Source organism: Spermophilus citellus (assembly GCF_964194105.1).
Source record: "Spermophilus citellus genome assembly, chromosome: 10".
Lineage (NCBI taxonomy): Eukaryota > Metazoa > Chordata > Mammalia > Rodentia > Sciuridae > Spermophilus > Spermophilus citellus.
In genome coordinates, this window is record NC_138197.1 from 130,227,562 (window position 1) to 130,239,952 (window position 12,391).

At 52.7% G+C, this 12,391-nt stretch overlaps 1 protein-coding gene across 1 annotated transcript; it reads right to left on the bottom strand.

Moving 5' to 3' along the window:
* Positions 1-186: 186 nt before the first annotated feature.
* On the bottom strand, positions 187-10,818 carry PMM1 (phosphomannomutase 1). The gene is made up of 8 exons (XM_081309552.1): positions 10,257-10,818; positions 6,518-6,635; positions 4,921-4,997; positions 4,707-4,798; positions 4,306-4,405; positions 1,703-1,778; positions 985-1,100; positions 187-666 (listed from the first exon to the last, which is right to left on the bottom strand). Exons 1-8 carry the CDS (start codon positions 10,341-10,343, stop codon positions 544-546), a joined length of 789 nt encoding a protein of 262 aa, XP_081165678.1. The 5' UTR covers positions 10,344-10,818; the 3' UTR covers positions 187-543.
* Positions 10,819-12,391: the final 1,573 nt, after the last annotated feature.

The following is a 12,391-nucleotide window of genomic DNA, read 5'->3' on the forward strand; positions in this document are numbered from 1 at the left end:
AGCTGCCTTTGTCCTGCAGGTTCCCTGGGGAAGGACGCACCCAACTAGCCGTTTTGGGGCTTCAGTGTATCACACTTCCTGGGTGACCCGGGCAGGTCCCAGTCCCTGTTTCCGCATCTGCAAAGTGGTGGCTATAAAGCATTGACTGGGGCCAGACATCCCCTCACAGGCGTCCGACACCACACCTCATCCTGGGAATTTTAATGTATGTGACAAAGTTCTCTGAGACGTGCCCTCCCAACACTCTGCCCCTCGTCTGGTCAGGGCAGGACAGGGTGGATCCTTATCCTCCTCTAGCACGCGCCGCCTCCTGGGTGGAGGGAGACCTGCTTGGTTCAGAAGTACGAGCAGCAGCTGTGGCCAGAGTCACCAGAGTGGAAGATGGGGATACTCTGGGCACAAGGAGGACAGGAGCCAGTCTCTCTAGGAGCTGACTGGCTGGGGACCGTGGGCCTCGCAGGAGGTCCTGGGCCAGAGAAGGAAGGGCCCTGGCCTCATCAAGACCAGGCTCAGTGGACACCGAGATGCACAGGTGTGGGCCAGTCAGGCCTCGTGGGCTGTCTCTGGGAAGAAGATCTCTTTGCATCTCCGCACTGTGTCCTGAGGAGAGACCACGCTGTGGCCAACGGTCCGGGGATCAGCATAGATCTCAAAGTCGTTCCCGCCCTGCACACAGGGAAGGGCAAAGGAGACCCTGAGGTGGTGCCCGGAGGAGGAGCTTCCCTCCCCTCACAATCCCAGGCCAGACCCCAGGAGGAGCCAGCAGGAAGTCCATGTTCACAGCGGTGTCAGCCCTGCCCTGACTTGTGTGACGTGGAACCAGTGTCCAGCCCTCTTTGGGTCCTAGGCGCCCAATCTGCCTAATGGGGTTAGTGAGCATGGGCGGTCCTCCAGGAGCCCCCCCAAGAGGTCTGCTGTTGCCCTGAGTCCGGGCCTGGACCTCCAGTGTTTGGGTTGTGGGGAACCTGAGGGGGCTGCACTCACAGGGCTAGTCTCGTTCCCAAAGAAATGAATGGTGTCGAAGCTGTCCTGGTCCAGGCTGTCCAGACAGTAGCGCTTGTCCCAGCCCTCGGGGAAGACGTCAAAGCTGATCATGCCTCCTGTGGGGCAGACAAGGGGGCTGCTCATTCCTTCCTGGGAGCCTGCCTAGTGACGGACTCGGGATCTTCAAGGACAGTCTGATTCAGGGGCACAGGGATAAGGCCCTTAGAGTGCTGGGGGAGCCTCACCCAGCCAGCATGGCCCGGTGGGACGTCTGGGGGATGAGCGCAGTGCCCAAGGCAGGGAGAGGCGAGGCCCTGGGTTGTGTCTGGAGGAAGGAGGAGCCCGGGGACCCTGTGATCAGCACAGGCTTTAACTGAGCCTGGCAGCTGGTCTCGCCCTTGGCCACTGGGTGAGGGGGAGTTTGTGGTCAGGGATCAGTTGTGTCAGCCATGTGGCCGTCCGGATGCGCTGCCAGTGGTGGAGGGGAGCAGGTGGGTCCAGAGGCCTCTGCCTTGGCCCTGGGACATGCAAGCAGACTGAGCCCAGGAGGCATGAGGAAGAAAGCTCAGCTCCCGGCGTGGGGCATCTGCCTGGGCAGGGGGTGCTGGGCTCTGGCAAATACTAAACCCCTGCCTGCTTGGAGCTCAGTGTGCCTTGTGTGCCCTGAGGGGTGGGCTCCTGGGCCAGGCCTCTCAGGTCCACTGTGGGATGGACATACCTCGGGAGAACCTCAATCCCTTGCCGGCAAACTCTGTCTTCAGGGCTTCCACAAACTTCTCCCGAATCTTCTCCTTCTGCAGAGGGAAGGGTGCAGACAGAAGCTCAGGAGGCCCAGCCCTATGCTAGGCCCTGTCCACACAAGCTCATTGGTCCTCTAGGTGGGTCTGACCCTCACATTACAAATGAGGAAACAGAGGTTCAGAGAGGGACTCTGCCTTGTTCAATCAAGGTGCCCAGCCATAGTGGCAGAGCCAGGGCCTGATCCGGAAGGTCCTCGAAATGAACCTGGCCAGATGCCTTTCCATGGGTGTGGATGGGGTATTTTGAAAGAGGCCTGTGAGCAGAGGTGGGAGGAGGAAGGCCCCAGGGACAGGCAGCCCAAGTCCTCGTCACATGTCCACCTTAGGGCACAGTTCAGACCCATCAGCTCTGCCCAAGATAACAGCAAACTGAGGCTCAGGCACCAAATGAGTGTGAGAGGCCAAGGGCAGAAGACCATGACTAAGCAGCAGCAGGTCCCAGCACTGGTGTGGCATAGGACGCTGATGTGGCCTCACAGTGGACCCATTCACTGGGCATGTTCTGTGGGCTGGGCTGAGCGATTCAGCAGGACCCAGGAGAGCCCCCACTCCTGCCCCTCTGCGCAGCACCTTGATGCGTGGAGCAGGGAACTGTTGCTCTGGGCCTGACCCTGCTGAGATCATGGCGGGCATGGCAGGCCAGGCCTGGGGGGGACCACGGAACATGCAAGCCTGGCCACACATCTTGGCTTCTGGGCTGGCGGGGGCACGGGAACAAATGGAAAGGAAGCAGCACTGAGCTCTATGGGACAGTCAGCTCACAGAGGACTGGCTTGAGAGGTTTGAACACATTCTGGGGGACCAGGGGCCACTGAGGATTTCAGGGCAAGGGAGCAGAGTGACTAGCACCACCTTGAACAGACTGGGCAGGGCTGGAACACAGGCAGGTGGTGTGGTACCTGGAGAGGCAGCCCTGGATGCCACAAGATAAGGGCATATAGGACCCTACCCGAGACCTAAGGACAGGCTGCCAGGGCTCCAGGCTTGCCTGCTGTGTTGTGTGGCCGTGGGCAGGTCATTGAAGTCTCTGAGCCTATTTTCTTGGTTAAGCATGGGGAAATGATTAATGAAGAGGGTGCTTCCCTCTTCTGGGAAAACAGATATAAGGGATGGGACACCTGCTGGCTCTGGCTCTGCCTTCCCAGTGGTTGTGTGGGCCTCAGGGAGGCCAGAGGCCCTCCAGAAGCCCTTAAACCACTCCAACCAGAAAGATCCCTGTGGCTGTGGCCATGCCTACAGAAAGCCTCCAACACAGGGTAGGAGTCCTGTCGCTGAGCCCCTCCCCTCTCAGAGAAGCACCAGTAGGCAGCGGGCTGCATCAGTCTTCACTCTGCAGCCCACAGCCTAGGTGGCCCTGGGTATGTCATTTCCCCTCTGAGCCTTAATTTTCACGTTCATAAAATGGAATTAATGCCACTTGTTTCATAGATTCAAAGGCATTCCCTAGGCTGGGTATGGCTCAGCGTTGAGCGCTGGCCTGGCATGCACGAGGCCTGCGCTCAACCCCAGCACTGCAAAAAGACAAAAAGTACTTCTGGGCACTTGCTGTGTATGAGGCACACAGGACCCATCAGCCAACAAGTCACACAAGTCTGTGGAGATGATGGTTTTGGCGAGAGCTGATAGAGGAACTGAGATCTTAAAAGTAGACAGTGTGGGGGGTCAGAGGGCAGCGGTTGATGCTGGGGAAGCTAAGACAGGGCAACGGTGCAGGACTGACAGAGGTGCGGTGTGAACATGAAGCTTGGGAGGGCCACCAAAAGGTGACATGTGAGCAGAGCTAAGGAGGTGAGCGGATGAGCTGGTGGGGGCTGAGTCTGCACCCTAGGAAACTGTCTGCTAAAGCAAGGAGGCCATGGCTGCAGCAGGGGGCAGAGGGGAGGGCAGCCAGCTGGTGAGAGAGGGCACGCACAGGGCGGTGGGAACGCATCAGGGAAGATGCCCACCATCCTGAGAGGGCATGGCGGACGGGGCAGATGCACATCCAATGCTGAGAGGAGGCTGAAGTGGAGCAGGAGCCGGCAGAGCCCTCAGGGCTGGAGAGGGGCTGGGGAGCCTGGAAGGACTGCCAGCAGGGGTGGGGGGTGACGACATGTGTAACAGATTGTCAAGGGCACTGCTGGAGAGCAGACCGGGTTGAGGGGGCGGGATTGGGGGCAGCCTGGGGGACAAGACAGTAGTCTGGGGAGTAGGGTGTTGTCCTGCAGCTGAGCAGACTTGAGGCTGGTTCCCGAGGCTGAAGGAACATGAGTTGTTGGATCCTGGACACTATGGGATGGGAAGGTAGCAACGATACACCCTAGGTGTTGGCTTGGGGAAGGAGGTAGCTAGGGTGCAGGTCATGAGGAAGGGAAACCAGCAAAAGAAGGGGCCCATAGCAGTGATACATGGCGATCAAAAGATGCTGGTTCAGCCGGGGCCACCCCCGATCCCACAGTTCACATTACTGAGAGAAAATAAAGGCTCAGAGAGGTTGAAAGACCCCAGACCTACAGGCCTGCACTGGCATAGTGGGTGGCACCTTGTCCAGTTCAGAGAACTCGATCCTCTCCTCCAGGGTGCAGCTGCGACCAATGGGCGAGATATTCAGCATGCCATTCCGGAACTCGATGAAGGTTCCGCTGGTGGTGAGGAAGGCCCAGGAAGGAGGGCGGCAGCCAGGGAGAATGAGAGCCAAGGAGAATGAGTACAGTCTCCCTGACTTCACAGGGGACAAGAATCACCCACTGCTAAATCAGGAGCCCAGGGCTGGGGTGCAGCTCTGTGGTAGGGTGCTTGCTAGCATGCTCCAGTCCTGGGACCATGCCAGCATCACCACAGGGGGTGGGAAGCCAGGGAACTGAGTCCAGGTTCCATCTGGGAGACCCACACTTTTCCTCCCTTAAGTCCCAAGTTCTGGAGCCAGGCCAGATGGGACCTCACCGCTTCTTGGGCAGTCTGAGCAGGGCCATGTAGCTGAGGCAGAAGTTAATCAAGTCCTGTAGGAGTTCTTCTCCCAGGTGGTTCTGGATGGTCTGGACAAGGAACACAGGCTCTCAGATGTGGCAGAGATCTCTCCCCAGACCAGAAGGTACCTGTGCAACGTCCCAGTGGGGAAAAGTGGGGTACTGCTGGCTAGATCCTGGGGGGTGCTGACCTGCTTGGAGAGCAGCCGTCCATGCTTATATTGCACTGTCCCGTTCTCAGCAAACACATAATCAAACTTCTCAATGACTTCAGGGCCACACAGAAGCCAGGGAGAAAGAGAGAGCATGAGATCAGCGCCCGCTTTACCCCAAGAAAGTAGAGCAGAGGAAGCCTGCACTCCTGGGTTTGGCCTTCAGAGCCCATGGGTTCCATCCTGAACCTGCTTCTCCAGCCCTCCTCTCCTTCCACAGCTTTTCCTTTCCCATGAGCCAATCACTCCTCCAGCTCTTTATATGTTCCCCCTAAGGTCCTCTGCTTATCCTCCAAGATCCGGCTCTTTCCTCTGGAAGCCTTCCAGGACTCCCAGCAGGGGGCGCCATTTCCACTCTGTGCTCCCACAGCCCCACAGTAGAGGAGACTCCCCTTCTGGGCTTCCCTGTTCCCTGGGCTGACTGCCTTGGGGAGTTTTCAGCTCTCGCTGCCCACAGAAGCTGCTGGGGTGGGTGAGCTGGGCTGCAGAGGGAGCAGGGCCAGGATGCTCCAGCAGGGTTTGTGGGGTGGGGGCGGTGATCACCTGGACTATGGTGGGGTGCTGGAAATGGAGACGTAGACAGGAGAGGGAGATCATTTTGGACACACTGGTGGAAAAAACAAGGGGATGTGGGGAAAAGGAAAATTCAAAGAAGTTTCTGGTTTAAGGAACTAGAGGTTATCAGCTGCCACTTAGTAAAGGCTCTGGGATCCAAATCACTTCCTGGGAGACTTAGTCCACTGTTAGAAATGGGATGATCTCTCTATTCTGGCCAGGATTACCTGAGAGCTTTAACACCTGGTCATCTATTTTGCTTTGCTTTGCTTCCCTTCCCCACTTCCTTACTCTCCCCCCTCCCCTGTGTACTGGTATTTAACCCAGTGGTGCTTTACCATTCACCTACAGCCCCAGCTCCTTTTATTTATTTTGAGACAGTGTCTTATTAAGTTGCTTAGGTCCTCACTAACTTTCTGAGGCTAGCCTGGAACTTGAGATCCTCCTGCCTCAGCCTCTCATGGCTGGGATTACAGGTCTAAGCTACTGTGCCCTGAAACACCTGGAAATTTTCAACAAATCATAGCCACTATTGATTATGTCCATTTTTTTTAAAGCTGGGAATTCTCATCTGAATTCTACCAGACTTTTTTTTTTAATATTTATTTTTTAGGTGTAGATGGACACAACACAATGCCTTTATTTTTAGGTAGTGCTAAGGATCGAACTCGAGTCCCGACCATGCTAGGCGAGTGCTCTACCGCTGAGCCACAATCCCAGCCCCAATAATGCCCATTTTAAAGAGGAGGAATACTAGATTCAACAGGGAGTCATGAGGGAGTCATGAGAATGTAAACTGCAGAAGGTCAGGATTTGGTCAGACTTGTTCCCAGCCCCTGCCTGGCCACTGGCTCACTCAGTGCTTGTTGACTCAGTAAGGGGGCATCTGGCTGCTGCTTCTCTACCTCTTTTGCCCCACAGAAGCAGTACAAGGTCTTTGGGGTGCCCAGGAATATTCTGACTCCCCAGCTCCCTGTTCCCTCCACTCTCACCACTGGAACAGGCTCCAGCACACTCCTACCTTCATCCCCATCTCCCAGCTGCTCAGCAATCTTGGAGTAATCGGAGCCGCCCACCACTCCAATCTGCACCCGACTGCGCAGCTTCTGCAGGAAAGCTGATACCTCAGGGTCAATTTTCTGCAGTGGGGAAGGAGGAAGAGAAGGATTTTGACTCAGGGACCTCCACTTAGCCCCCACTTAGTGCTCAGAATCAGGGAGCTCACTTTCTACCTGATGTCAGTCACTAGGCGCTGAGCATCATAATCTGAAAATCAGGAATGATCCAAAATTCAAAACTTTTTGCTCACTGACATAATACCACAAGTGGAAAATTTTATTCTTGACTTAATCTGATGGGTCACGGAAGCACACTAAAAATATTATATGTTGACCCAGTTATCCCGCTGCTCAGTATATACCCTAGCACTTAGAATCAGCATACTACAGTGATACACCCACATCAATGTTTATAGCAGCTCAATTCATAATAGCTAAGCTATGGAACCAACCTAGGTGCCCTTCAACAAATGAATGGATTAATTAAATGTGGTACATATACACAATAGAATATTACTCAGCCACAAAAAAGAATGACTTAATGACTTTTGCTGGTAAGTGGATGGATCTGGAGACTATCATATTAAGTGAAATAAGCCAATCCCCAAAAACCAAAGGCCCAGGGCTGGGGATACAGCTTAGCTGGTAGAGTACTTGCCTTGCATGCACTAGGCCCTGGGTTCTATCTTGCTGTGACTTGCTTTTCTACCAAAAGCAAGTCACAGGAAGGCACATATAGTATAATGCCAATTTATCTCTAAACAAAAAAACAACTACAAAGGCCCAATGTTCTCTCTGATACATCTCTGATGCTAATTCACAACAAGGAGGAAGGGAGGGAGGATGGGAATAGGAAAAACAGTAGAATGGGGGCTGGGAATGTGGCTCAAGCGGTAGTGCGCTTGTCTGGCATGAGTGCGGCCCGGGTTCGATCCTCAGCACCACATACAAAGATAAAAAAAATAAATAAATATTAAAAGTCTCTCTCTCTTAAAAAAAAAAACAGTATAATGAATCAGACATAACTTTTCTATTTTCATATATGACTATACCAATGGTGAAACTCCACATCATGTACAACCATAAGAATGGGATCCTAATTAGAATAAGTTATACTCCATGTATGTATAACATGTAAAAATACACTCTACTGTCATGTACATATCTAAAAAAGAAAAAAAAAATTTAAATTGTATAAAATAGGGCCAGGGTATATAGCTCAGTGGCACAGCAGTTGTCTACCATTCATGAGACCCTGGGTTTGATGCCCAGCACCAAAAAATTAAAAAAATTAAAAAAGGAAAAATATAACATTGCCTTCAGGCTATGTGGCAATGTGTATAAGGTGTGTGTGTACTGTTTCCAGTAGTGGGGATTTGACCCAGGGGCACTCTACCACTAAGCTACAATTAAACCCCATTTTTAAACATTTTGAGGCAGGGTCTTGCTAAGTTGCCCAGGCTGGCCTTGAACTTGTGATCCTCTTGCTTCGGTCTCCTGAGTAGCTGGGATCATGGGTGAGCAACATCCCACTCAGCTGTATAAGGTATATGTGAAACATGAATGAATTTTGTGTTTAGCCCTATGTCCTAGCCCCAAAATATCTTGTTGTCTCATTATGTATGTGCAAATATTAAAAAATATGAAAAAATCCAAAATATCTCTAGTCCCAAGCATTTTGGATAAGAGATACTCACTTGTCCCTCACTTGTTTTGATGTCTAAAACTAAATGTACCTTAATTCAAACTCTGACTCAAGTCCCTAACAACAGGATGACCTTGAGCAAATGGCTTTGTCTTTCTTTCCCTCAATGTCTCTTCTGTTAAATGGGTACATAGTATAAAGGGGCAGCTGTTAGAATTAAATGGGATAATGTATCCAAAGGACTTGGAAATGAAAAACAATGAACTGGTGACTGATGATGTGAAAAGATTCTCCTAATGAAATGTTAGTGAGTTATAAACTGAATTTTCATCCATTTAAATATACAAAATGACAACATCTAAAGTGGGTGACAATGCAGGGAAACAGGCGCTCTTGGATACTGTTGGGGGAATGCAAACTGGTATAGCTGTTTTGGAAGGTAATTTAGCAGGATCTATTAAACTTAAAATGCATATACCCCATCACCTGGAATTTCCACTTCTCTTGCCCAGGTATATATGGAGGTTCATAAGGGGTATATTTATAATAGTGAAAAAACTGCAAGCAACTTACATGCTTGTCAACAGGAGAATGACACATACCTACTCTACTGCAGGTACTCAGGTAAGGCAGGCCTGTGCTTCAATATAATAGGATCCCAAGACACAACGTTAACTACCAAAAGCAAGTCACAGGAAGGCACATATAGTATAATGCCAATTAATTAAAAATAGCCTTACAAAACAATGCCTAATATTTTCACTGGGCAAATAGTTCCAGTTAAAGGTCTGGAAAGAAGCCACCCAAGCAAGCAACTTTGGGGAGGGGGCTGAGCCCTTCCTTGTGGGTTCAGAGGGGACTTTAGCTTTCCCTATTATATTATTTTCATTCTTTACGAAAATGAATGTGTCCTGTGAACACATGTATAATTGAAAATTTACTTTTGAAAAACGCAAAGCACAGGGCCTGCAGTGGACAATAAACAGGCAGTCCTTGTTCAGGCTGTTGTGATACAGCAAAGGGTTGGGGGAGGTGTGCCTAGGCCCCACCACCCTCCCTCCAGGCTGCCTTTGGCTCCAGGATCCACACCCAGCAAGGGGGCTGATCCCTTTCCAAAACCCCATCCCCAGCCAAGGCAACTTGGCTAAAGGGGAGGGGAGGGGCCATGGGAGGCTAAGACCTGGGTTCCTATCAGCCTCTGCCCAGAAACACATCCCCACTACTCCTGCTAAGGGAGGAACCTCCAGTGGCTCTTGGGGCCCTCATGCTGGAGGGTGGAATACCCACAGGGTGGGCACGAGTGAAGCCTGCTTATTCATGCATCCAGCTGGTGAGGGTGGGTCTGAGGACTCGCCCACGATGAGAGCAAAGGGAGAAAACTGGGTGCGGTGCAGAGGTCGGAGGATGGCCCCACGGGTTGATTCGGAAGGAGAACTTCACTTCCATTCTCACTGTGCCTCAGTATCTCCATTGTAACCACCTCCAGGTTTATGGAGCCCCCGAAAAAGGAAAGCAGCCCTCTCCGCTTCATGACACGGGTGGAAGGTGGGCGGGTGGGGGCTTGAGAAACTAAACGCAGCCTCAGACCTGCAAACTCAGGGGCGGGAGGGCTCCGAGAGCCTCTTGCCCCGACCAGAGGGCGACGCTGACATTTCGGCGCGTGCCAGGCCCTGCTGGGACCATGGCTTCAGATGCCAGCTTCGACTACTGGTGCATCCTAGGGCTGAGACGGGGTGGGAGCCCCGGAGCCAGGCCTCGCCGTACGGAACCTTCCTGGGGAAAGAGCCGAGCCCCCACCCACAGCCCCCTCCCTCCAGGACTGGAACTAGCCCCAGCGCTCCCGAGAAGGTCAGGGCATGGACGCCCGGAAGGCTGGGGCACGGGTACCAAGGTCCCCTTCACCAGGGGAGCTCGGCCCTAGGAGGGCAAGGGCGGGAACCGCTGCATCCCACACCGGGACCGGGAGTGTCCGCGGTCACGCCGCCGCAGGCCCCATGCTTGCCCTCGCGGGTCCGCGTGACACTCCGGGCTGGGGATTCGGAACGTCGGGGCGCTACCTGGCGAGCCGGCGTGAGGGTCCCGTCCACGTCAAACAAGCAGAGGACGCGCTCCTTCCTTCGGGCGCCCTCGGCGGTGACAGCCATGGCTGCAGCTCCGCGCGCCGGGCGGAGTCACTGAATGCGGCCGCCCAGGTCGCGCCGGGCGGAGGCTGGACGGGGCGGGGCCGGGAGCCAGCCAGGCGGCGCCGCGCTGAGGGGGCGTGGCTAGGGCGGGCCGGACGGGGGCGGGGTCTGGGTCCGCCGAAAGGAGGCTGGAGCGCTCTGGAGGGGGCGTGGCACAGCGTCCCGCTGGCCGGAGGCGGGGCCTGAGCCTGCGCGCCGAAATGGGTCTGCGACGACGGCTGCGGAGGGATCCGGAAGGGCGGAGCAAGGCCCGGCTGGGCAGAGCAAGTCCCGGCTGGGCAGGTCGGACTCGCCCTCGCCGCTGTCAAGATTTCCAGGGCAGTCCCTTTGCCCTACAAGGCTTGAACTGTAAATCTCCTCATGGCTCACGCTTTGGACTTTGTCTGACAGCCTTCCTGATGTCATTCGGTGCACTCCTAAGGCCCAGCTCTTCGTCCACCTCCGTGAAGTACCCTATCCAAACTGGGCGCCGCCTGCAATCCCAGCTGCTTAGCAGGTGGAGGCAGGAGAAGCGCAAGTTCAAAGCCAGTCACAGCAATTTAGCAAGGCCCTGTCTCAAAATAAAAAAGGACTCTGGGTGTGGCTTATATCTTAAAGGCCCCTGGGTTCAATACCCGGCCCACCGCCCCCCCCCAAATAAAAGCGTGCCCAGATCCCACTTTTTTTTTTTTTGTACTAGGGATTGAACTCAAGGGTGCTTTACCACTGAACTACATCATCAGCCATTTATATTTTTTATTTTGAAACAGGGTAACTCCGAGTTGCTTAGAGCCTTGCTAAATTGGAGGCTGGCCTCGAATTTGTGATCTTCTGCCTCAGTTTCCCTAGTCGCTGGAATTACAGGCAAGCGCTATTGATCCTTGTTTTGCTGTTTTATATATTTCTATCTCCCTATTCTTACCTGAGAAGGAAAGTAACTTTGAAGTGACTAACCTGTTTTTTATTTCTGCTTTCTTGGGCTCTTCCCTGTCTGTAAAACCAACCTACTGCCAAGAATGGTGCCCATGCCTGTGATCCCAGGGACACCTTGAAGCCAGATTTAAAATTAGGTAGTCAGTGTAGTTAGGTAAATTGGGTCTAATATCAGTGAAATCTAAAATGGAGGCCATGCAGAGAATGATTACGGAAACGCAGGACAACTCATGGAATGTTAATGATGTCCCAGAAAGGCTCTAGGCCAAAGTCCACCCCAAAGAAATGTTAATGGAACCCAGGAAACTGCCCCCAACAGATTTGGAGATTGCCCATCCCAAAGAAGTGATAATGAAGTCCTTCCTGCCCAGATTACTTCTTTGGCCCACCTGTGTCCCAACCCTTCCCACCTACATTCCATCACCAAAACTATAAGAAGGGGAGACAACCGCACTTCCACGGATTCCACCTCTTGGGTCCCCTTCTTCCTCCGGGAGAAGTCTTTTCTGCTGTCCTTTAATACACTTCTAATTTCTACTCTGACCTTGCCTCAGCGTGCTTCTTTGGTGTTATTCTTCAACATTGGGGAAGCAAGGACTCGACACCGGCCAACAGCGGTAACAACCTGAGGCAGGAGGATCCTAAATTTGAGCAGCCTCAGACCTGCAAACTCAGGGGCGGGAGGGCTCCGAGAGCCTCTTACCCCCACCAGAGGGTGAGAGGCAACTAACTGAGACCCTGTCTCAAAGCATAAAATGGGCTGGGAATATAGCTCAGAGATAGAGTGCCCCTGGGCTCAATCCCCAGTAGTGCAAAAAATAAGAAATATAAAGAAACTGGGCTGGGATTGTGGTTCAGTGGCAGAGCGCTTGCCAAGCAAGTGTGAGGCATTGAATTCCATCCTCAACACTACATAAAAAATAAACAGTAAAATAAAATAAAGGTATTGTGTCCATATATATATATATATATATATATATATATATATTTATATATATTAGTATATAAAATACATATATATGTATGTATATGTGTGTATGTGTATATGTGTGTGTGTGTGTGTGTGTGTGTGTATGAAAGACCCCAGCCCCATAACC